We start from the raw sequence: 22,992 nt of genomic DNA on the forward strand, positions 1-22,992 counted from the left end.
CTATTTCCATCTGGACCTTTCGTTCTGCACTGCCCACCTTGCCCATCAGCACATGTGGTCCATCTCTCTGACATCGACTTGAGTGACCATTCCCCTTGTGCTACCCATTTGCTGACTGCTATCTCACTTACATGTAAACCCAATTGGCAGTTTCTAAGGCGAAGGCGGTAATTATTGATGGTACGTTTGTGTACACTGTTGGCTCTCAGACTGACAGAGGTGTGGGGCGTGCCATCGCCATTGGCACTGATGATTTTTGCTATCAGTTTCCTGAGTGCTGCACAGTATTTATAACAGAGCTCTTTGCCCGGTATCAGGCCTTACAGTACATCCAGTGGCACAGGCTTTTCAATTGTCATCTGCTCCGATTCTCACACTGCACTTCAGAGCCTGTAAGAAAGCTTTCACTTACTCACTCTTTGAGGGAGCTACTGTGATGTTTATGTGGGTTCCTGGTCACATGGGTCTGACAGGAAATGAAGCTGTTGAGCCTGCTGCCAAGGCTGCAGTCCTCCTATCTCAGCCCACTAGTTCTCCTATTTCTTCTGATCTCCATGTTGCTGTCTGTTAGCATGTGGTGTCACTTTGGCATCACCACTGGTCTTCCCTTCAAGGGAACAAGCTCCGGGGAATTAAATCTTACCCAGCAGCTTGGCCGATATCCTCTTGGTCCTCTCACCGTGGGATCATTTTAGTTAGGTTGCGTATTGGACACTGTCACTTTAGCCATTGCCATTTGTTAAGCGGTGATCCCCCACCACTTTTTGCTCCTTTTCATTAACCTTTGAGTTATTGTTTGTTTGTAACAGTGGGAAATGTTTGATCACATCAAGTTTTCCTGGATCAGGTATTACGGTATACCCTGTGGCAAGGTAGTGTGACCCAGAAATTTTGACCTTCTCTATTCTAAACTTCGATTTTGTTAAATTAGCTGCGACCCCATATTCTGCTAATCGGCATAATACATGTGCCAAAAACCTCAGACATTCTACCCATGTGGGATTAATTATTAACCGGTCATGAACGTAGAGAGTGACTCGGCTGAGGAGTTCTGGTCCCAAAACCTTGTCCAATGTGGAAATGAAAACACCTGTGCTTACTTTCAAGCCAAACAATAAAACACAAAATTCTTAGCTCCTGGCCCCACACACAAAGGCTGTGTACTTCCCACTATTTTCATGTGCTGCTGTTCGCCAATATGACTCTTTTAAATCAATTATAGTGAGGTATTTAACATTGTGAAATTTCATTAACTATTCTTCAAGGTTGTCAGGGCATGTCCTGACAGGAACAAAGATTTTGTTTGTACTTCAGGTGTCAAGTGCAAGCCTGATGCCACCTTTGGGGTTGGTGACAGCTAAAATAGAGCTACAATATGGGTATGGTAATAGGTGTTAATACCTGAAGTTTAATTGCTTTTGACTTGCCCCCCATCGCAATCAGAATACAACAGTTCAGTACCGGAAAAGTTGGTATATATCATCATCTTTGTAACTTGTTATACAGACCTTGTGATATTAGATTTGTTGATGCACCCATATCAAATACCACAGGTACATCTAGATCACATATCCCAGCATTAATTACAGCTTGCAGTGACTCCTCATTATCCTTGTCTAAGTTGTTTATATCTTCCCGAAACAGTTGGTCTTTCATATCTTCCACTCAGTCATATCTGGGAAAGTAATTTGGAATAAATTGCATGTCACCATCCCTTCTATTGGTTTGCAAGTGGAGGATTGTTGTGACCTGTTAGTTTTCCTGACCCGAGGGGTTAGCCTCTTCATTGTGAGTAACTTCAACAACTGGCACTTTGTAGGTTTGACTTCGCCAGTCCGTGTGCTGTATTGCCCTAGAATTAAATTGTCTTTGATCTTGACGCACACTGGGTATATGATTGCTATTCCATTGATTGTAATTCCCAGGCAGAGGACTGCTGAATGGTCTGTTTGCAGTTGGTTCCTGCCAATTAGTGTATTGGTTATTGCTGCCTACTGTGTGCACATTGTGAACTTGTTGGTTATAGCTGTTCTGTTCAGTATAAGCTGGTCTGTTGTAGTTCTGTTTGTGATTTCCTTTGAAACCTTGTGTGTTCTTTCAGTTTCACCATTACTATAATTATTTCTTGTTTTATTGTTGCACAGGGCATGTGGGTGCCAACAGTGTTGGTTATTGCCACCGTCGCCATTCTGCTGTTGACTATTTGGCTAAGGTGCACACTGCACTGTGTATTAATGTTCTGTGGTTGTGACGGCCTCTCTTTATGAATTATGTCAACCGAGTTGAGTACGAATAAGAAGTACTCTATATCTTTCCAGGTGTTGTGATCAGCTTTTTCCTGATGTGGGCGGGCAGGCGACTTTTCAGTATTTTCATTACGTCCATGTGGGAAACTGAGTTTGTCCAACACCTAGGTTTGTTTAAGTATTTTTCAAAATACTTCCTCAGTCTCCTATGTTTACTACTGAATGGTGCTGAGTTGAATGCCTCTCGATGTGGCCTCTCTTGGACTGCTGTGGACCAATATTTGTCCAAGAAAGCCCATTAAAATTGCTTATACATATGGCATCTCTGAGCCATATCTGTTGCCCGCAATAAAACATCACGTTGTATGTAACCCACAATGAACCGGATTTTCTGTGGTTTTGACCAGTTGCAGGGTAACATGTTGTGAAAAGCTCTGATAAACCTATGGATTTTGTTGTCTTACCCTCTGTTGAAACAAATCGAAAATTGCCCATGACGGAGTAGACCCCCATCCATTAATGAAGCAGACAAGCACACAGTTTTGTCTGTTGCTGCCTTGGCATTGTTTGGAGGCACATGATTGTACTCTGGATATGTTTGCACAACTGGTATTGCATTGGCAGTGCCTGTTGCATTTTTTAATTCCTTTCTTCTCCGTCTGAAGGGTTGGTAGCAAATGATTGATAAGTGTTACTACTATCTATCCTTTTTGACTCCACCTGATTGCTTACTATTGGCATCTCTCATGTGACATCTGCAGCATTAATTATACTGCTCTGCAACTTCTCATCCGCTGCCTTAAAGCTTAGCTCAATCCTAGCAGTCATTTCATTTTCCCTTTCTTTTACTACCTCTTCACCTGCTTTGATTTAACTCTTATGCTCTTGTGCTCAGTTTTACTGACAGCTTCTGTACTGCTTCCAGCTACTTTTATGTGAAGATTGCAACTCATTAACAGTACTGGTTTCAGTTTCTAAATTTCTGCAAATTTCTGACTGAGCCTCTTGTATCTGAGTCTGCACTTCACTGACGATCTTTAGTTTACCTACCATTTCCCCTTGTGCCTCATCTATAGATGACACTGCTTGATCTAGGTTGTCAATTTCCTGAGACAAATCAGTGGATAATTCCACCTTTAATTTCTTCCCCATATCTGTAAGTTTGTATGTTAAATCATTAGAAATGTAGTGTGTAGATTTTGACTTAAATTGTTGAACCTCTGTGATAGGGCAGTCTTAAAACCATCAAACATTTGTTTTTGTTCATTTTTAAATCATTAAACTTTTGGTCAGTTTGTTGTGTAGCAAAATTGTTAAATAAATTCTTCATTAGGTCAGTGAGGCCTTTATACATGTCCTCCATTGAATGCACTATGATGCATTAGCACCTTGTGTACCTGTGTCTTGTTCTGTCACATTTGAGACAAATTCTCGTGACATGGGGAAATTGAAACTTACTGACTCCACACTAGCATGTCTTTCACTGGCTTCATGCGAGAAAATGTATCTCTGTGAGAATTGGGAATTAGTCTTGTCTACCGTGAGCATGGTAGCATCATGAGGTAAGACATTATTGCCATTAGCATAAACTGAATTTGTGTAGTATCCCCAGCTGTCGTTGATGTGATCAACATTTTCGGTGTCACTATCATTTGTCATCGCATTCATTGTGGCAACATTTTGTATCTCTAAACTATTTTCATTAGTTGGCACAACCTTTTTAACTGGTTACATTTTGTAAATATGAAGTAAAATCAAATTTTGATCTTCAAACTGATTGCGAGAATTTTCCTGATCAGTACGTGATGTATGCTATACCAGTGTTGCAGCTTATTGTTGCTGTTTACAATTTTTGCATCCGCATTTCAACAAATGAAAATAATTTTAACTCATATCTCTATTGTTTTACAAAAAGAAATGCTTCGTTTATGAATGGACAAGGTAAGATATTGATATTACTTTTGATCAAGGCATTATCAACAGCAGTGGTTGGAGCTATAAGTTGGAGTTCTTTCTTACCATATAGATAATCATCTTAAATGATGTTGGTACAATTCCTCTGGTTAACCATTTGTAATTTATGCATTCCATGTAGAGTTTGACCTTGCTTTTCTCTTGGTGATATTCCAATCATGAAACAAAGTAAATAAAAAATAATTACTACAATATAATGTTACACAATATGTTTCATATCATTTAACTATTGGACCTGTGTAATCTATTTGGCCCCATCCAGAGAACAGTCACCAGTTATATATTAATAATTTTAAGAATAATAATTATGATGTGCAATCTGGAGTTTTTCCGTCGTATTTCCAATTTGAACAGTTCTTGGGTATCCGACCAGGTAGCGTCGTAATTTCTCCACAATATTTCACCAGACGTACACACTGCCATGTTCAGATGGTTCCTGCTGAATGCTGTGCCATTCCTCTCGGCGCCCTATATATACTAGCCGTTACCCCTGGAGGTGGTGGGGGAAGCGGCGCCTGGATCCTGGGTCTGAACTGGGGTCTGCAGTCTCCCTGCTGCCGCCATCGGGGGTGGTCCTCGATCTCTGGGACTGCATCTTTCTCTCCAGGCTGAGTGCAGGGTTCCAAGCCTGACTAAGTTTAGGCCGCTGTCTTTATTAATTAGATTGTCCTGTAGTCGTATTTTGATGGCATCTTTAGTAATGCAGTCCCAGAAGTGGGAGGATTGACAGAGTATTTTTGTTTTTTCATAGTCCATAGTATGGCCAGTCTTTATAAAATAGTCAGCCACGGCTGATTTAGTAGCCTGGTGTAATTCGGTATGGCACTTGTGTTCGCGGCACCTCTCTTCTACAGTGCAGACTGTCTCCCCAATGTATGATTTTCCGCACTGACAGGGAATTTGATAAACGCCTGGTTTTCAAAGGCCTAGGCCATCTTTCACTGAACCTGGTAGAGTCAAGGTTTCTGCAGGGGGTTGGAATACACATTTCACATTGTGTTTCCCCAGTATTCTACCATTTTTTCTTGAGGTGTTTCCGACAAACAGAATGCATGCCAATGACTTGTGTTCTTCTGTTTCTTCTTCTTGTTCTCTTGGCGCAGTCTGTCTGAGAGCATGTCTTATTTACTTCTGGTTGTACCCATTTTTCTGAAATGTTGTCTAGAGGTGCTGCAGTTCTGCTGGTAGGCTGTCCTGATCGGAGATCGATCATGCCCTGTGAACAAGTGTGCACAAAACACCTACACGCTGGGAGTTGTGGTGGCAACTGAAGGCATTTAGGTACAAATTGGTGTGTGTAGGTTTTCTGTATACACTGTGTACCAGCTTGCCGTCAGGTTTCCGTTTCACCAGGACGTCAAGAAACGGTAGGGCACCATCCTGCTCCACCTCCACTGTGAACTGTATGTTGAGGTGCAGCGAGTTGAGGTGTTCGAGAAATTCATTTAAGCTGTCCCGTCCATGTGAACAAACAATGAACGTGTCATCCACGTAGTGGAACAAACAAGTTGGTTTTTGTTTGGCTTGTTTTAATGCCTTCTGTTCGAAATTCTCCATAAAAAAGTTGGCTACAACCGGTGAAAGCGGGCATCCCATGGCAACGCCATCTGTCTGTTCATAATAATTTCCGTCAAACAGGAAGTATGTTGAGGTGAGCACAAACTCGAAGAGCCTTGTTAGGTTGTTGTCGAATTTCTTGCTTATCAGATTGATGGAGTCTTTCAGTGGTAACCTAGTGAAGAGGGACACTACGTCGAAGTTCACTGACAAGTCGCTATTCTGGAGCCGAAGTTCTTGTATACACTGCACAAAGTGGATGGAATTGCGGATGTGGTGTTCGCATTTTCCCAGAAATGGACTAAGGGCACCCGTCAGGTGTTGGGCCAGTTCATAGGTTGCTGCTCTTATTTTGCTGACTATTGGACACATAGGTGTCCCATCCTTGTGGACCTTTGGTAGCCCATACAGCTGTGGCGGTGCAGCCACTTGTGGTAGAAGTTTCTTGACAGTTTTTCCATCAAAGGTACTGTGAAGAAGTTCAACGGTTCTTCTTTGAAGGCAACTTGTCGGGTCTCTTCTATCCTTCTGTACGCTGCGTCATAGAGAAATTCATACATTTTTCTCTTATATTCTGAGTGCAGGAGCAGTACTGTAGCATTGCCTTTGTCAGCAGGCAAGGCCACTAACTCAGGATTGCTGCGTAACTCGCGGATGGCCGCTCTCTCCTCCTTCGAGATGTTCTGTTTCAGTGGTATGGGCCTGGTGAGCGCATGGCACGTTTCGTGACGCATTTCTTCTGCTTCATTGGTTGGTAGAGTGTAGGTGGCCTGCTCCACACTGCTTATAATGTCCACAATCGATAGAGGTGCCGGGGTTGGGGCGAAGTTGAGTCCTTTCTCGAGCACCGACATGCTGCGTCATTGATCGTTCTTCCTGTAAGGTTGATGACAGTACGCTTAGGTGGTTCTTGCGTAGTCTTCTGTCCTGCTACAAGGCGTTCAAACTTTGATGTCTGCTTACTTGTAGCTTTTCTTCGTACGCCATCTCCTTGTGTCCGGGTGGCAGCGTCAGCCCTTTCCCATGATATGGGAGATAGAACTGAAGATATCTTGAGATGGACATCCGGCAGTTTTTTCGAAGTGTCATCCAGGCAGCGGCGAGTACAATGAATTCTCTCTCTTACCAGCGCTAAGCTGGCTCATCTCGTGATGCGCCTGGCCGCTGCAGTCCTTATGTGGTGAGTTATCTTAGCAAAAGGCAGCACGACAGTATCGTCTCAGCATCTAAGCAGGAACGCAAGTGAGCACAGCAGTTGCTCCTCCTTGTTCCGCAGCTTGTCCAGCATCTTCATCTGTTGAAGCATTTCCTCTTTGTAGAGGTACTGGATATGCGATCTGAAGTTTTCCCAGCATATTTCCAATTTGAACAGTTCTCGGGTATCCGACTGTGTGTCGTAATTTCTCCACAATATTTCCGCAGACGTACACGCTGCCATCTTCAGGTGGTTCCTGATGAGTGCTGTGCCATACCACTCGGCGCCATATATATACTAGCCGTTACCCCCTCCACCGATCCTCTCCCGGTGTCTTTGATGCGGATGGCGCAGCAGCTACTGGAGGTGGTGGGGGAAGCGGCGCCTGGGTCTGAACTGGTGTCTGCAGTATCCCTGCTGCTGCCGTTGGGGGCAGTCCTTGATCTCTGAGACCGCATCTTTCTCTCCAGGCTGAGTGCAGGGTTCCAAGCCTGACCAATTTGAAGGCCGCTGCCTTTATTAATTAGATCGTCCTGTAGCGGGTTTTGCACGCACTTCTTCACAGGGCACGATCGATCTGTGATCAGGAGAGCCTTCCAGCAGAACTGCAGCACTTAGAGACATTTCGGACAAATGGGTACAACCAGAAGCAAATAAGACATGCACTCAGACAGACTGCGCCAAGAGAACAAGAAGAAGAAACAGAAGAACACAAGTCATTGGCGTGCATTCCATTTGTCGGAAACACCTAAAAAAAAATTGGTAGAATACTGGGGAAACACAATGTGAAATGTGTATTCCAACCCCCTGCAGAAACCTTGACTCTACCGGGTTCAGTGAAAGATGGCCTAGGCCTTTGAAAACCAGGCGTTTATCAAATTCCCTGTCAGTGCGGAAAATCATACAGTGGGGAGACAGTCCGCACTGTAGAAGAGAGGTGCTGCCAACACAAGCACCATACCGAATTATGCCAAGCCACTAAATCAGCCGTGGCTGACCATTGTATAAAGACTGGCCATACTATGGACTATGAAAAAACAAAAATACTGTGTCAATCCTCCCACTTCTGGGACTGCGTTACTAAAGAGGGCATCGAAATCCGACTACAGGATGATCTAATTCATAAAGACAGCGGCCTTCAACTTAGTCAGGTTTGGAACCCTGCACTCAGCCTGGAGAGAAAGATGCAGTCCCAGAGATTGAGAACCGCCCCCGACGGCGGCAGCAGGGAGACTGCAGACCCCACTTCAGACCCAGGCACCGCTTCCTCCACAACCTCCAGTAGCTGCCACTCTGGCCGCGCCAAAGACACCAGGAGAGGAACGGTGGAGGGGATAATGGCTAGTATATATAGGGCGCCGAGAGGAACGGCACAGCATTCGTCAGGAACCATCTGAAGGTAGCAGTGTGTACGTCTGGTGAAATATTATGGAGAAATTATGACGCTAACCGGTTGGGGCGCCGCCCAAGAAACGCAACAATAGTTAGTTCAGTTGGGAGAATGTGTCTCGTCTAATTTATGCACAGCACTGCACACTCCAGACAGTCAGGCTTATGATTTTTCATATGCATGAAAAATATAATGTTATTATTTGATAGTTGTTTGAGCTTCGAAGCTATTTACCTACTCTTATTCTTTAAAGACAATGCTCCAGTGTCCAGCTTTCTATGCTTAAATTTCTTGTTTCTCAGAAGTATCACGGATACCTGTGACAGATAGATCAGGTGAAATAAGGAGCTAATAAGTGACATTAACTTTGTACCATAAGAATTAATATATTCCATATTATTAGTGAACTAAACAGAAATTCGCTTCATCTCTCTGTCATGGACGGCAAAAGGCACAGAACAAGATTGATGAAACATATTGTAGGAGTTTTTACAAACATGTGAAAATTAATGTTCTTCATCTCTCTTCGCTAGCTTCATAGGCTTCATTGGTGTGGTCATTTTACTCTTTTTCATAAACTACTTAGGCGAATGAATGAATAAAATTAGATGGAAAAAATAAAACAGGATAGGCCTCTCTGGCACGGGAGATGATGCCAGTAGCTGCAGTACCCTTGGCGTAGCCGTCAGCTTCTTGCAAACATGCGAGCTTCTCCATCTGCACGGAGAAGGTGTTCAACACCTTGAGGATGTTCCTTTATCCTCAGGGTCTGCAGTGTACTTCCAGCATGATGGAGCCTCTTCACATTAGATGTGGCAGTAAACTTCTCAACCACACTTACTCCAATCATTAGATCGATCGTGATAGTACAGTTAACTGGCCACCAAGAACGCCGGACTTGACACCGTTAGATTTTTGTTTATGAGATTCAATGAAGTATAGAGTGTACAGATGAAAGGTGAATAAATGAGATGAACTGCTTGAACAGGACATGAAAATCACTTAAACTGAACTGATTCTTCTTGACGGAGACAAGCTAATGTCGTACAACTGTAAAACCAACAAGAAGAAAAAGGAGAGTGACTATATATAGTAAAAATAGAGCTGTGTGGTAGGCCCTTCAGTTTAGTGAATATTGTTTAACAACTTTGCTTGCTGTGCCACAATGGTATATCAAGAAACAAACCAAGCTTGTAGTACTGACAGTTTATAGGCCATTAACAGAGAGTATTGTGAGCTTTACAAAGCAGCTAGAAACAGTTTTAATGGGATTACACAAACTTAACAGGAGAATCATTGTTTGTAGAGGCTTCACTCTTGGTAAAAAGTTTTCGATAGTACTCGGGCATAGTCATGTAGAATTTTTTGAAGCAATAGACCACCACTTGACTGTTCATCACTGTATTTTTCTTCTGCACTATCTAAACTTTGGCTTTTACGCCATTATCGAAGACAATGCTAAAAGTTCTTATGCAATTAACGTGTCATATCTGATAGTCAGCCCAAATCAGATAAATGAGACTAGACATGCCTTCAAGATGTAATTACTTTTAGCATTGTACTCGATAATAGTGTAAAAGCTGAAATGTAGATAGTACAGAAGAAAAATACAGTAATATACAGTCTGTCACAGAGCACTGACTGAGAGCACCTAGGGTTGATATACAGCTTTGCATTATTTTCCACAGTAAAATTCCGTATGAAGATGGAAGCACCTAGTGCAGCACCTATTTACATTTTGTTTAGAGCCAACAACTTGCAGTGATTTAGCTGTAAAACCAATAGTCAGTGGTACATCGGACCATGATGGTCGGAAGTTAACCATAAAATATGCTGACCTGTTAGTTACAAATCAGATGGATTGTAATACAGAATCGACAACTATGGCTCAATTCCAGTATTTAGTGAGAAATTATGGGAAGAAATATTTGGGAGAAATTTTCAAAGCCAGATAGAGTAGATAGAATATTTAATTCTTTCTTAAACATATTCCAGTAGCACCTTGTCTTGTTTTCCTCTGGAACAAATAATTATAAATTCAAACAGAACAAAGATGAGGGATAGGTTACTACTGAGATTAAAGTATCTTGTTCTAGGAGGAGAATACTTCTACATACAAGGCATGTTCAGAAAGTAAGTGTACTGTTATCGTAAAAAGCTGTGGTTTTTCGTGGGTTAGCAACACTGAGGGATAGAGGGGGTTCCTCTGAACAGAGCAAGCATCGCAGGAATGTGGTAGTACTTAAAATCACTTTGTAGTGTCCAGTTGCATGAAAGATGTCAGTAAGGATTTCCGCCAAGTGTGAGCCAGTTGCTGTGATCCGCTTCCTACTCATGGAAGGGGTGACACCTATCCACTTTTCTGTGTGAATCAGAATTGCTTATGGTGAATGTGTTATGAACAGAAAGTGTGTTCTTAAGTGGTGTAGGGAGTTTAATGGCGGCAGAACAAATGTTCATACATGGTGACAATTATATACTGGTATATAAATAAACATAAATTCATTACAAACTATGGCATGCACAAACATTATTCAACGTTTAAATGTCACTATAGATATTCAGATTTTGATTATGACGTGTTTGGTATGCCTGCCATTATTGGTGATGATGTGGTGCAGATGAATAGTGAAATTCTGCATGACCCACTAAAGTGTCGGAACAGTGATGCTGTCAGTGACTCCCTGAATGGCTGTTTTCAGCTCAGCAATGGTTGTGGGGTTATTGCTGTACACCTTGTCTTTAGTATAGCGCCACAAAATGGAGTCGCTTGTGTACAGATCTGGAGAATATGGCCACCAATAGAGGCCCATGCCAGTGGCCTCTGGAAACCCCAGAGCCAGAATGCAGTCCCAAAAGTGCTCCTCCATGTCATCAAACTCTCTCCTGCTTTGATGGGGTCGAGTTCAGACTTGCATGAACCACATACCGTCGAAATTAGGGTCGCTTTGGCTAAGGGGATGAAACCATCCCCCAAAACCTTCGTGTACCGTTTGGTAGTCAGTGTGCCATCAAGGAATATTGCACCAATTATTTCATGACTGGACACCACACACCGCAGTCACATGTTGAGGGTGAAGAGACTTCCTGATCATGAAGTGTGGGTTCTCAGTACCCCAAATGTGTCAATTTTGCTCATTGATGAACCCATCCAAATGAAAATGGGCTTCATCACTAAACCAAACCATATGCACATACTAATTCCCGTTATGCCCCACAGTCAACCGTGCAGTTTTAATGTCATAATGCAAACAGTTCAGAAGTTATGACTATTTTATTTCACATAGTTCAATAATTGTCTCCCTGTAACAAGACAGAGGAGAGGAAGACCTTCCATTTTGACTGATTAGTTGGTGGCAGAAATCGAGGAAACTGTTCATGAAGACCACCAGTTGACAGTGGATGAAATTTCTGTAATATTTCCAATGCTCTCCAGAATTATCTTATACGAGACACTGACAGAAATGCTGGTGTATTGGAAACTGTGTGCAAGATGGGTCCCAAAACAGGTGACAGAGGAGCACACGACAAATCGTGTCGGTAGTGCCTGCTAATTTCTTGAACAACTTGAATTAGAAAGTGAGGATTTTCTGAGTTCTATTGTGACTGGAGATGAAATGTGGTTGGCTCATTACACGCCTGAGACTTCAAAGACAGTGGCGTCACAATAATTCCCCACTGTAGTGATAGTTTACTGTTAATTCAATGTACAGATTAAGTTTTTGTGATTTGCTTTTATTTTGTTAATGTGTAACTTGACTAATTACACAGCCATGCAGCGTCTCATTGGTGGGCTCTACAGAACATGATTAATGAAAGACTATATGAATTACAATTCAGTGTTGTGTGTTTCTTTCAGCTATAGTACTGACTCACCAGAACTGCAACTGAGAAGACTCGGTGATTTGTGCTTCATGTTTGGCCACTACACACTGGCTTTCCAAGCATACCATTCTGCTAAGCGGGATTTCTCTGCTGACCAAGCGTGGCTTTACTATGCAGGAGCATTGGAAATGGCAGCACTATCTGCCTTTATGCAAGGGGAGCCAACGAGAAAGGCACAGGAGTACATGGAGGAGAGCATATCGACTTACCTCAACTCGTGCAAGTATGTTCACAGAACTTAATTCCTTCCCATCTATAAATCTCAGTTGAAGAGTTATCTTCTGCTGATTTGAATATTTTTTTATTTAGCATGACTTCATATGCAGGGCAGTTAAAAAGTTCATGAAGCATTTCAAAAAATTGATACAGATAAATGGCCAAGAACAATATAACAGGTGATACATCATGTGAAAGACACGCTAATTTTTTTACAGTATTTATAAATGTTCTGTGTGTTCACCCACATGACACATATTTAATCGATAGTCAAATTCTCCCCATACCTGACCGAGCGTATCGGGAGTGATGGTAAGAACAGCCGCTGTGATGGGGTGTGATGAGGTGTTACAAGTCTTTGAGTTTCTGTGTTAGAGTTGGAGCATAAATGTTGTCCTTGATGTAACCCAGTTAATAAAAAAAATGATTATAAGGCATAACGTCGCAGTGGCAGCCCCTTGAGTAGTGGCAGGTCAGTGGCCACAGCATGGCTTGTACAGCAGTGTAGCAACATCTCCCGTACACAACTGCCAAATGTGGTTGGGCAGCCTCCTGTTGAAAGATGAAATCCCTGTTACCAGTTTCATCTTGTTGCATGAGCGACAATTGCATCTTGCCGATATAGGTGATACCATAGATAGTCCTCTCAGTGAAGAAGGAAGGCCTGTCAGTGTTGTTGGATATGGCACAGAACACCTTAACTTTCTTGGAGCCCTTTACAAGTTTACAGTTGCTTAAGGATTTACTGTCCCCCATACACGTGTGTTGGGTTGGCTGACCTTGCCAGGAAGATAAAAAGACTTTCTCACTGAAGATTTTCAAGATGTTTTTGCGTATCTGTGTGGAAATGCAGATGGCAAAATTTGTCATCGTGGCTTACGACTTGCAGGAGTGTATGGCTTCACTCTAAATCACGTACAAAGGATATTCCACACTGTTTGCTGAGAGATGTTCAGTTTGTATACTAGCTCAATATGTAGATTTTGTGGGATATCACATCATCATGTCACTCACACTATCCATTATCTGTTCTGACATGTGCTGTTGGCCCCATTGTTTTACATTGCAAAAACGACTTTTGTCCTCAATTTTCTTGTACAATTTCACTGTGCTGTTGTAAACTGGTGTTGTCTTGCCATGGAAGGCTCTCCGCACACTCACTCCCAATTGGTAACAAGCAAATTCTATAGCACAAAATGCTTTCTCTATCTTTCACTGTCTTTTTTTTCTGCAGTCAGTGACACTCCCATCAGTGGGTGATCGTTCTTTTGAACTAACTTGCTGATCCCACTTAAAAAAGTTAAGTTATGTTTAGTCCTTTACTTATACTGACAAAAGATCTGTAGATTTATAATTACCTTTAAAACCTAATTTTGGGCTAATTGCTCAAGTTCACAAACTAAGACAAATGAAAGAAATTCTGTTAGTGTTTAAAATAATTTTTCTGTTTCCTCAGAGAATGGGGTAATTAGTGAAATAAAAGGAGCAGAGGAGGAGGCAGAGTGAAATTGTGCTTAGTAGTTTTGAGAAATACCCTTAATTAGAGGTGGTGCATTTGAGTGTTGGTGATGGTATATGCTCCACTCTGTCTAATGCTCTTCCTTTCCCTTTTGAACACCGTACTTCTGTACCTTGTGTGAAAGGGAAATACTATATTACATTGTCAGTTTCAGGGATGAGCACTGAAAATCTTTCTTTAGAAAAATACAATGCATGTTGTTGTTGGTGTTGTGGTCTTCAGTCCTGAGACTGGTTTGATGCAGCTCTCCATGCTACTCTATCCTGTGCAAGCTTCATCATCTCCCAGTACCTACTGCAACATACATCCTTCTGAATCTGCTTAGTGTATTCATCTCTTGGTCTCCCTCTACGATTTTTACCCTCCACGGTGCCCTCCAATGCTAAATTTGTGATCCCTTGATGCCTCAAAACATGTCCTACCAACCGATCCCTTCTTCTAGTCCAGTTGTGCCACAAACTTCTCTTCTCCCCAATCCTATTCAATACCTCCTCATTAGTTACGTGATCTACCCACCTTATCTTCAGCATTCTTCTGTAGCACCACATTTCGAAAGCTTCTATTCTCTTCTTGTCCAAACTGGTTATCGTCCATGTTTCACTTCCATACATGGCTACACTCCATACAAATACTTTCAGAAACGACTTCCTGACACTTAAATCTATACTCGATGTTAACAAATTTCTCTTCTTCAGAAACGATTTCCTTGCCATTGCCAGTCTACATTTTATATCCTCTCTACTTCGACCGTCATCAGTTATTTTACTCCCTAAATAGCAAAACTCCTTTACTACTTTAAGTGTCTCATTTCCTAATCTAATCCCCTCAGCATCACCCGATTTAATTTGACTACATTCCATTATCCTCGTTTTGCTTTTGTTGATGTTCATCTTATATCATCCTTTCAAGACACTGTCCATTCCGTTCAACTGCTCTTCCAAGTCCTTTGCTGTCTCTGACACAATTACAATGTCATCGGCGAACCTCAAAGTTTTTATTTCTTCTCCATGGATTTTAATACCTACTCCGAATTTTTCTTTTGTTTCCTTCACTGCTTGCTCAATATACAGATTGAATAACATCGGGGAGAGGCTACAACCCTGTCTCACTCCTTTCCCAACCACTGCTTCCCTTTCATGCCCCTCGACTCTTATAACTGCCATCTGGTTTCTGTACAAATTGTAAATAGCCTTTCGCTCCTTGTATTTTACCCCTGCCACCTTCAGAATTTGAAAGAGAGTATTCCAGTTAACGTTGTCAAAAGCTTTCTCTAAGTCTACAAATGCTAGAAACGTATGTTTGCCTTTTCTTAATCTTTCTTCTAAGATAAGTCGTAAGGTTAGTATTGCCTCACGTGTTCCAACATTTCTACGGAATCCAAACTGATCTTCCCCGAGGTCCGCTTCTACCAGTTTTTCCATTCGTCTGTAAAGAATTCGCGTTAGTATTTTGCAGCTGTGACTTATTAAACTGATAGTTCAGTAATTTTCACATCTGTCAACACCTGCTTTCTTTGGTATTGGAATTATTATATTCTTCTTGAAGTCTGTGGGTATTTCGCCTGTCTCATACATCTTGCTCACCAGATGGTAGAGTTTTGTCATGACTGGCTCTCCCAAGGCCATCAGTAGTTCTAATGGAATGTTGTCTACTCCCGGGGCCTAGTTTCGACTCAGGTCTTTCAGTGCTCTGTCAAAATCTTCACGCAGTATCTTATCTCCCATTTAATCTTCATCTACATCCTCTTCCATTTCCATAATATTGTCCTCAAGTACATCGCCCTTGTATAAACCCTCTATATACTCCTTCCACCTTTCTGCCTTCCCTTCTTTGCTTAGAACTGGGTTTCCATCTGAGCTCTTGATATTCATACAAGTGGTTCTCTTCTCTCCAAAGGTCTCTTTAATTTTCCTGTAGGCAGTATCTATGTTACCCCTAGTGAGACAAGCCTCTACATCCTTACATTTGTCCTCTAGCCATCCCTGCTTAGCCATTTTGCACTTCCTGTCGATCTCATTTTTTAGAAGCTTGTATTCCTTTTTGCCTGCTTCATTTACTGCATTTTTATATTTTCTCCTTTCATCAATTAAATTCAATATTTCTTCTGTTACCCAAGGATTTCTATTAGCCCTCGTCTTTTTACCTACTTGATCCTCTGCTGCCTTCACTACTTCATCCCTCAGAGCTACCCATTCTTCTTCTACTGTATTTCTTTCCGCCATTCCTGTCAATTGTTCCCTTATGCTCTCCCTGAAACTCTGTACAACCTCTGGCTTAGTCAGTTTATCTAGGTCCCATCTCCTTAAATTTCCACCTTTTTGCAGTTTCTTCAGTTTCAATCTGCAGTTCATAACCAATAGATTGTGGTCAGAATCCACATCTGCCCCTGGAAATGTTTTACAATTTAAAACCTGGTCCCTAAATCTCTGTCTTACCATTATATAATCTATCTGATACCTATTAGTATCTCCAGGGTTCTTCCAGGTATACAACCTTCTTTTATTATTCTTGAACCAAGTGTTAGCTATGATTAAGTTATGCTCTGTGCAAAATTCTACAAGGCGGCTTCCTCTTTCATTTCTTCCCCCCAATCCATATTCACCTATGTTTCCTTCTCTCCCTTTTCCTACTGACGAATTCCAGTCACTCATGACTATTAAATTTTCGTCTCCCTTCACTACCTGAATAATTTCTTTTATCTCGTCATACATTTCATCAATTTCTTCATCATCTGCAGAGCTAGTTGGCATATAAACTTGTACTACTGTAGTAGACATGGGCTTTGTGTCTATCTTGGCCACAATAATGCGTTCACTATGCTGTTTGTAGTAGCTAACCCGCACTCCTATTTTTTTATTCATTATTAAACCTATTCCTGCACTACCCCTATTTGATTTTGTATTTATAACCCTGTAATCACCTGACCAAAAGACTTGTTCCTCCTGCCACCGAACTTCACTAATTCCCACTATATCTAACTTTAACCTATCCATTTCCCTTTTTAAATTTTCTAACCTACCTGCCCGAGTAAGGGATCTGACATTCCACGCTCCGATCCGTAGAATGCCAGTTTTCTTTCTCCTGATAACGACGTCCTCTTGAGTAGTCCCCGCCCGGAGATCCGAATGGGGGACTATTTTACCTCCGGAATATTATACCCAAGAGGACGCCATCATCATTTAATCATACAGTAAAGCTGCATGTCCTCAGGAAAAATTATGGCTGTAGTTTCCCCTTGCTTTCAGCCGTTCGCAGTACCAGCACAGCAAGGCCGTTTTGGTACAATATACAATATACAATGCATACTTTCTTTTAAAAAATAATTTTCAAAGTAGATGCCTATTTGTATGCTGTCAGTACATCTAAAACATCCTTGCTCAGAAACATTCTTATATGGATGTTGTAAACTTATGGTTGTTTATTTTATGGTTACATCCTTAACTTGTGGTCATAAAATTTAATTGTCTGCTCATTACTAGTATGTTTTAGTGCTTGTTCACACAATTTCTTGAAGCTACATCTAGATTTTGTTGAATCATGCCAGTCCTGCTACAGGCTTTGAACAATTCATATGGATTTGTGATGCATTTTCTACATTATCTTTACTTGACTGAAGCTATATTTATAATTCTGAACTACTACTGTTGATACATGTGTGTGATACTGATACTGTGGCTCTTGTGGGCCAAACCTAATTGTCCCTACTGGAACTTGAATTTGCTGGTTCTATATGTGTGTGTCTAGTGGCTCAGAAATGAGGTTGTCGTATGTACTGCTTTCGTCTTCCACACTGACCTTATATTTAACTGAGGGAATAGGTAGTCAACTCTAACCATTAGTGGACAGAAAATTGTGCAAGTGGGAACATTTTGTTAATATCTACTAATTTATTGACAACCATCTTAATTCATCTAAGCCTTCATACGATCTTGATGCAACAGATATTCAGATTATACAAGCTGTAGATGAAAACAAGCCAAGTCTACACTGTGCACTACATAAACAAAGTCCAAACTGTCCTTAAAATATTCTGATTCCAAAACCGTATGAGAATTATTAAAAAAGTCTGAATTGTGCAGATGTAATGCTGCATGTGCTGATAATCCGATCACTAGGACGTTGTACAACAGATTTCCCCGTAGGAACTTTTGCAGAAGACTGACACCGTGCTCACTGTCCGCTGCCTTTTATTGTAGAGAAGGGAAATATTTCTTATTGACAGTTACAGAAGAAGGGAGTTAGATCAAATAATGAACTTGAAGCAGAGAATCATAGCATCACAAGAAGTAAGATGGACCAGATGTGGAATCCTAGAAAAGAAAGAAGCAAACATATTTTATAGCTGTAGTGAAAGGAACCATGAGTTTGGGACAGGATTTGTGGTGCATCATCAAGTAAAGCATTTTTTAATTGGATTCAACCCCATAAACCCAAGACTATCAACACTTAGCATAAAAGGGAAAGTCTTCAATTACTCCATGATTAATGCTGATGCACAAACTGAAGAATCAGAGGATGAGGAGACAGATGATTTCGACGAATATCTGGAAAGAGCATATGATGAATGACCAGGGCATGATATAAAAATACCAGCTGGAGACCTAAATGCCTAGATGGGAAGAGAACAGATCTATAGACCAATAATTGGTATCTATAGTAAAAATGCCATAAGTAATGACAACACGACAAGATTGATATTATTTGCAACATCTAGAAACATGATGGTAGGCTCACCATTGTTACCACACAAATAAAAACATAAGGGAACATGGACATCACCAGATGGAAATACAATACATCAGATTGACCATGTACTAATTGATGTGAGGCACAAGTCAGACTTATTGGATGTAAGGAGTTCAACAGGTCCAATAGACATGGATCACTTTCTAGTTTGGGCACAGGTGAGGGCAAGACCATCAAATGCAGTGAAAGGAACCTGGCCCAATACACAGAAATATAACATCACAGCTTTAGAACCAGAGGAAGCAAGGGAATGATACCAGGAGAGAATAATTCAAGCCATTGGAAGTTCTGTAGAGTGTAATAACATTGAAGATCGTTGGGAAAAGATAAAAAAGACAGTGCAAACAGCAGCAAGCGAGATACTTGGGAGCAGCATAAGGCAAACAAGAACCTCGTGGTTTGATACTGAATGTGAAGCAGTAACAAATTAGAAAAATGAAGCATAGAGAAGGACATTACAATCACATTGTACCAGGAGGATAATGGAAGAATATAAAGAAAAACGGAGAATTGAAAAAACGACTGATCAAAGGAAAAATATGGGGTAGATGGAGGCAAATACTGAAGAAATGGGTTTCCTGGGAAGTGTGGACAAGGCAAGGAAATTTCATAGGGAGGTGAAAAAGGCACGGAAACGTTTTAAGGGTTGAACAAGTTTCATAAAAGATAATGACGAAATTATAAATGAATGGAAGGAGATATGTGAGATGTGGCATCACTACTTTGATAAACTCCTGAATTTGAGACCAGTTGTACCAGGGAATCCAACAGGAATGCAGGAAGAAGAGGACTCAGGCAACAGTGTGGACCCACCTAACTTAGGAGAGGTGAGAACTGGAATGAGGAAATTAAAGAACAATAAGGAACTGACGGCATACCAGCAGAACTTTTTAAGCAAGGGGAGGCTCTGAATTGGAAATGAACATAATGAAACTGGTTAATTCAATATGGAAAGAAGAGGAAATGCCTCAAAACGTGAAAAGAGGAAATTATATGCCCTATATATAAGAAAGGAGACCAGATGGAATGTGGCAACTATAGAGGGATCACAATGCTTAATCTGGGATATAAAATCCTCTATAACATACTGTACAACCGTCTCCTTCCAATAATAGTGAGGAAACAGGGCCATACCAGTACAGACTTATTCCTAGTACGTCAACTATTGGCCAGCTATTTACCCTAAGACAAATTCTGGAAAACACATAGGAATATGGGGTCAAAACATACCTTTTTATTGATTTTAAAGCAGCTTATAATAGCATAGACAGAGAGCAACTATATCAAGTTCTAGGTAAATTGTTTATTCCAAAAATACTGATAAGGGTAGTAAGAATGACACTGATAGAAATGCAAGCTTGCATAAAAACTGGAGGAATATTGTCCAATACTTTGGAAATTAAAAATGGAGTATGGCAAGGTGAAACACTGGCATGCCTCCTATTCAGTTCCGCTTTGGGAGAAGGTGATGAGAGAAGCAAATAGCTTGAATAGGGGAACAGATTTTTCATAAATCTGTGCAGATGCGGATGACATTGACATAGTAGCAAGAACTATGATGACAATGGAAGAGACATTCACTGCACTTGAAAAGCCCGGCAGGAATGTAGGACTAAATATCAATGGGCAGAAAACAAAATACCTAGCTTCTGTGAAAGTGCACAGGGAGAATATACCACACGAAATAACAATGGGTAGTTTTGCCATTGAAAGAGTCAATCATTTCAAGTACCTGGTTTAGATTGTAACCAGCCTAAATGATTCCTCATATTAAATAAAGCAAAGACTAATTGTTGCCAATAAAGCTTATTTTGTGTTCACAAAGCTTCTATGTTCAAGGCTCCTGACTAGGAGCATAAAACTAACCATTCTTAAAACACTGATTAGATCAGTGCATACATACAGCCTCTGAGACCTGGGCTGTGGTAGCAAAGGATCCTGAATCTCTCGATGCATTCAGGAGAAGGATACTCATGAGAATCATCGGCCCAATTTGTGAAAGGGAAAGATGGAGGAGGAGAGACAACCATGAATTGTACGCCCTCTACAAAGACCAGCTTGTTAGAAGAATTGTGAAGTCATCTAGGCTGAGGTGGGCTGGACACATGGCACAGATGAATGACGCAGAAATACCAAAAAAGATTTTACAAGGAAAGCCAGGTGGACAGAGAGAACATGGTCAACCAAAAACTAGATGGGAGGATGGAGTCATGGTCAACCAAAAACTAGATGGGAGGATGGAGTCATGGAAGACCTTCAGAAGATAGGCTACAGGAACTGGAAAATGCTAACAAGGGACTGGGATAAGTGGGAGGAGATAGTTGAAGAGGCCAAGACTAATCGTGAGCTGTAGAGCCACAGAAGAAGAAGAAGAAGAAGAAGAAGAAGAAGAAGGAGGTGACGTGTCGAGCTCCGTCTGCAGGGCAGTCTTGAACCCAGTGGCAAATCTGGCCCAATACTCAATAAGTCTTATTTGTTTCACTAACTGGCTGTACAGGATGATGTAAAATGTCTTCCTGAAGTCAAGGAACATGGCCTCAGCGTGAGCACTGTTGTCTACAGCACTGTGCATCTCGTGGAGGAAAAGAACAAGCTGAGTTTTGTAAGATCTCAGATTGCAGAATCCATGTTGATTTTCGTTCTTCAGAAATATTGTAATTCTTGAACATAAAACATGTTCTGTAACCCTACAACATGTTGACATAAATGGCATAGGCCTATAATTATGTGCATATGTCCTATGGCCCTTCTTGAAAACACGAACGACCGGTATTATTATTATTATTATTATTATTATTTTTTTAGGTAGTCTTTGTTGCTTCAATGATCTAAGAAGTACAGCTGCTAGAAGGGAATCTTATAAGTATCTCATCTGGTCTTCATGCATTTCTACAACTAAGTGATTGGAGTTACTTTTCTATTCTGCAGTATGTGGTATTGAACATTGGCAAGTATTATCCCCATGTTGTTAATGATAAATGGATGGAAGATGCCCGAAGGATCTGCAGCCGTAGGAATCTGGACAGTCAAGCAAAAGAGCAGTTAATGCAAATGCAGTGTGAATAAATATATTGTACTAAATGTAATCTGAAGAACTGCTCACTATTGCCAACTTGTTACAGATGTGGGTAACAATGAGCAGGGCCCTGATATTGGCATGTGTCTATAAACACCTAATGTTTGTATTGACATGCCACAGCAATGCCTCGGCGACGTGGTTACCATCGTCGCTGGCGGCGCAGCGTTCCTGTATATCGTGCTTTGAAGGCGATAGACATTGATCTTTCTGGACAGTTCAATAAACAACAATTAATTGGAGGTCCAAACGTATTTCGTAGACTCCGCCTGAACTTTACATGTGATGTACAAGCCGTGTTTGGAGGTAGTACATGGCTCACACTTGCTGTAGTATGGGGCAATCATTGTGATTATGGTGGCCTTGAAGCTTTCCCAGATGCAAATATTCTTACATGGTGAAACAATTTTGGAAGACCAAATTCTGTATTTGGGCCTGCTCTCTGTTATCTTCCATTTCAGTGCCAGTATGGTCACAGTGAAAGAATAGAGGATTCCAAACCAGTTACTGATTTTACACAAGAGCAATTTATGATTTTTATGCAAGGTTGGTTGACAAAATTTTAGTTTCAAAGTCACTCATTGCTTCTCTCATTGCTTCTCTCATTGCTTCTCTCATTGCTTTCCTTATGCTCATTTTCACTTTTTAAAGCTAGGTTCAGGCTTCTCTTGAATCTCTAATGAAGCGCTCTATGTTTATGTAGCAGTTTTGACACAGCTATTAAAGCATGATGGCTGCTCAGCCTTACACTCATTGATCTCTTTGCACACCATTTAAAAACTCTTTTCTATAATGTTTCCTTCTGTTTTGAGTGCATCCATCTTGCATGCAGACCATAAATGTACTATCAATCAGTCTAGAGCCATACTCTCCAAAATATGATTTCACACTTCTACTCAGCCTAAAATGCACTCATTACTCAATGGTACGAACAGTAAAGTTAATTTGAGCAGAAATTTCTCATACAAAATTATAAAACGCAAGACACAAAATCTGTGTAAATAAAAACCAGTTGCTACATGATGAAAGATCACCACCTGATAACAGTTGACCACTTTCATTTTTTGTTGTTATTTTTATTATTGCCAGGACAATTAACATCTAGTGCCACATGTATGAAATATCATCAATTAAGAATGGCCCAACAGACTTGGTTGATTTTTGTCTTTGTTGTGTTCGTAATTGACA

At 41.0% G+C, this 22,992-nt stretch overlaps 1 protein-coding gene across 3 annotated transcripts in view; it reads left to right on the forward strand.

Moving 5' to 3' along the window:
• The window catches only part of LOC126262211 (trafficking protein particle complex subunit 8), a 309,618-nt gene that overhangs the window by 75,833 nt on the left and 210,793 nt on the right, over window positions 1-22,992 (forward strand). For all 3 annotated transcript variants that reach the window (XM_049958637.1, XM_049958638.1, XM_049958639.1), the window contains one exon: window positions 12,222-12,470. In XM_049958637.1, coding sequence (XP_049814594.1) covers window positions 12,222-12,470 — 249 coding nt within the window. The remainder of the gene's footprint in view (window positions 1-12,221; window positions 12,471-22,992) is intronic.

The sequence above is a fragment of the Schistocerca nitens genome, chromosome 6 (assembly GCF_023898315.1).
Source record: "Schistocerca nitens isolate TAMUIC-IGC-003100 chromosome 6, iqSchNite1.1, whole genome shotgun sequence".
NCBI lineage: Eukaryota > Metazoa > Arthropoda > Insecta > Orthoptera > Acrididae > Schistocerca > Schistocerca nitens.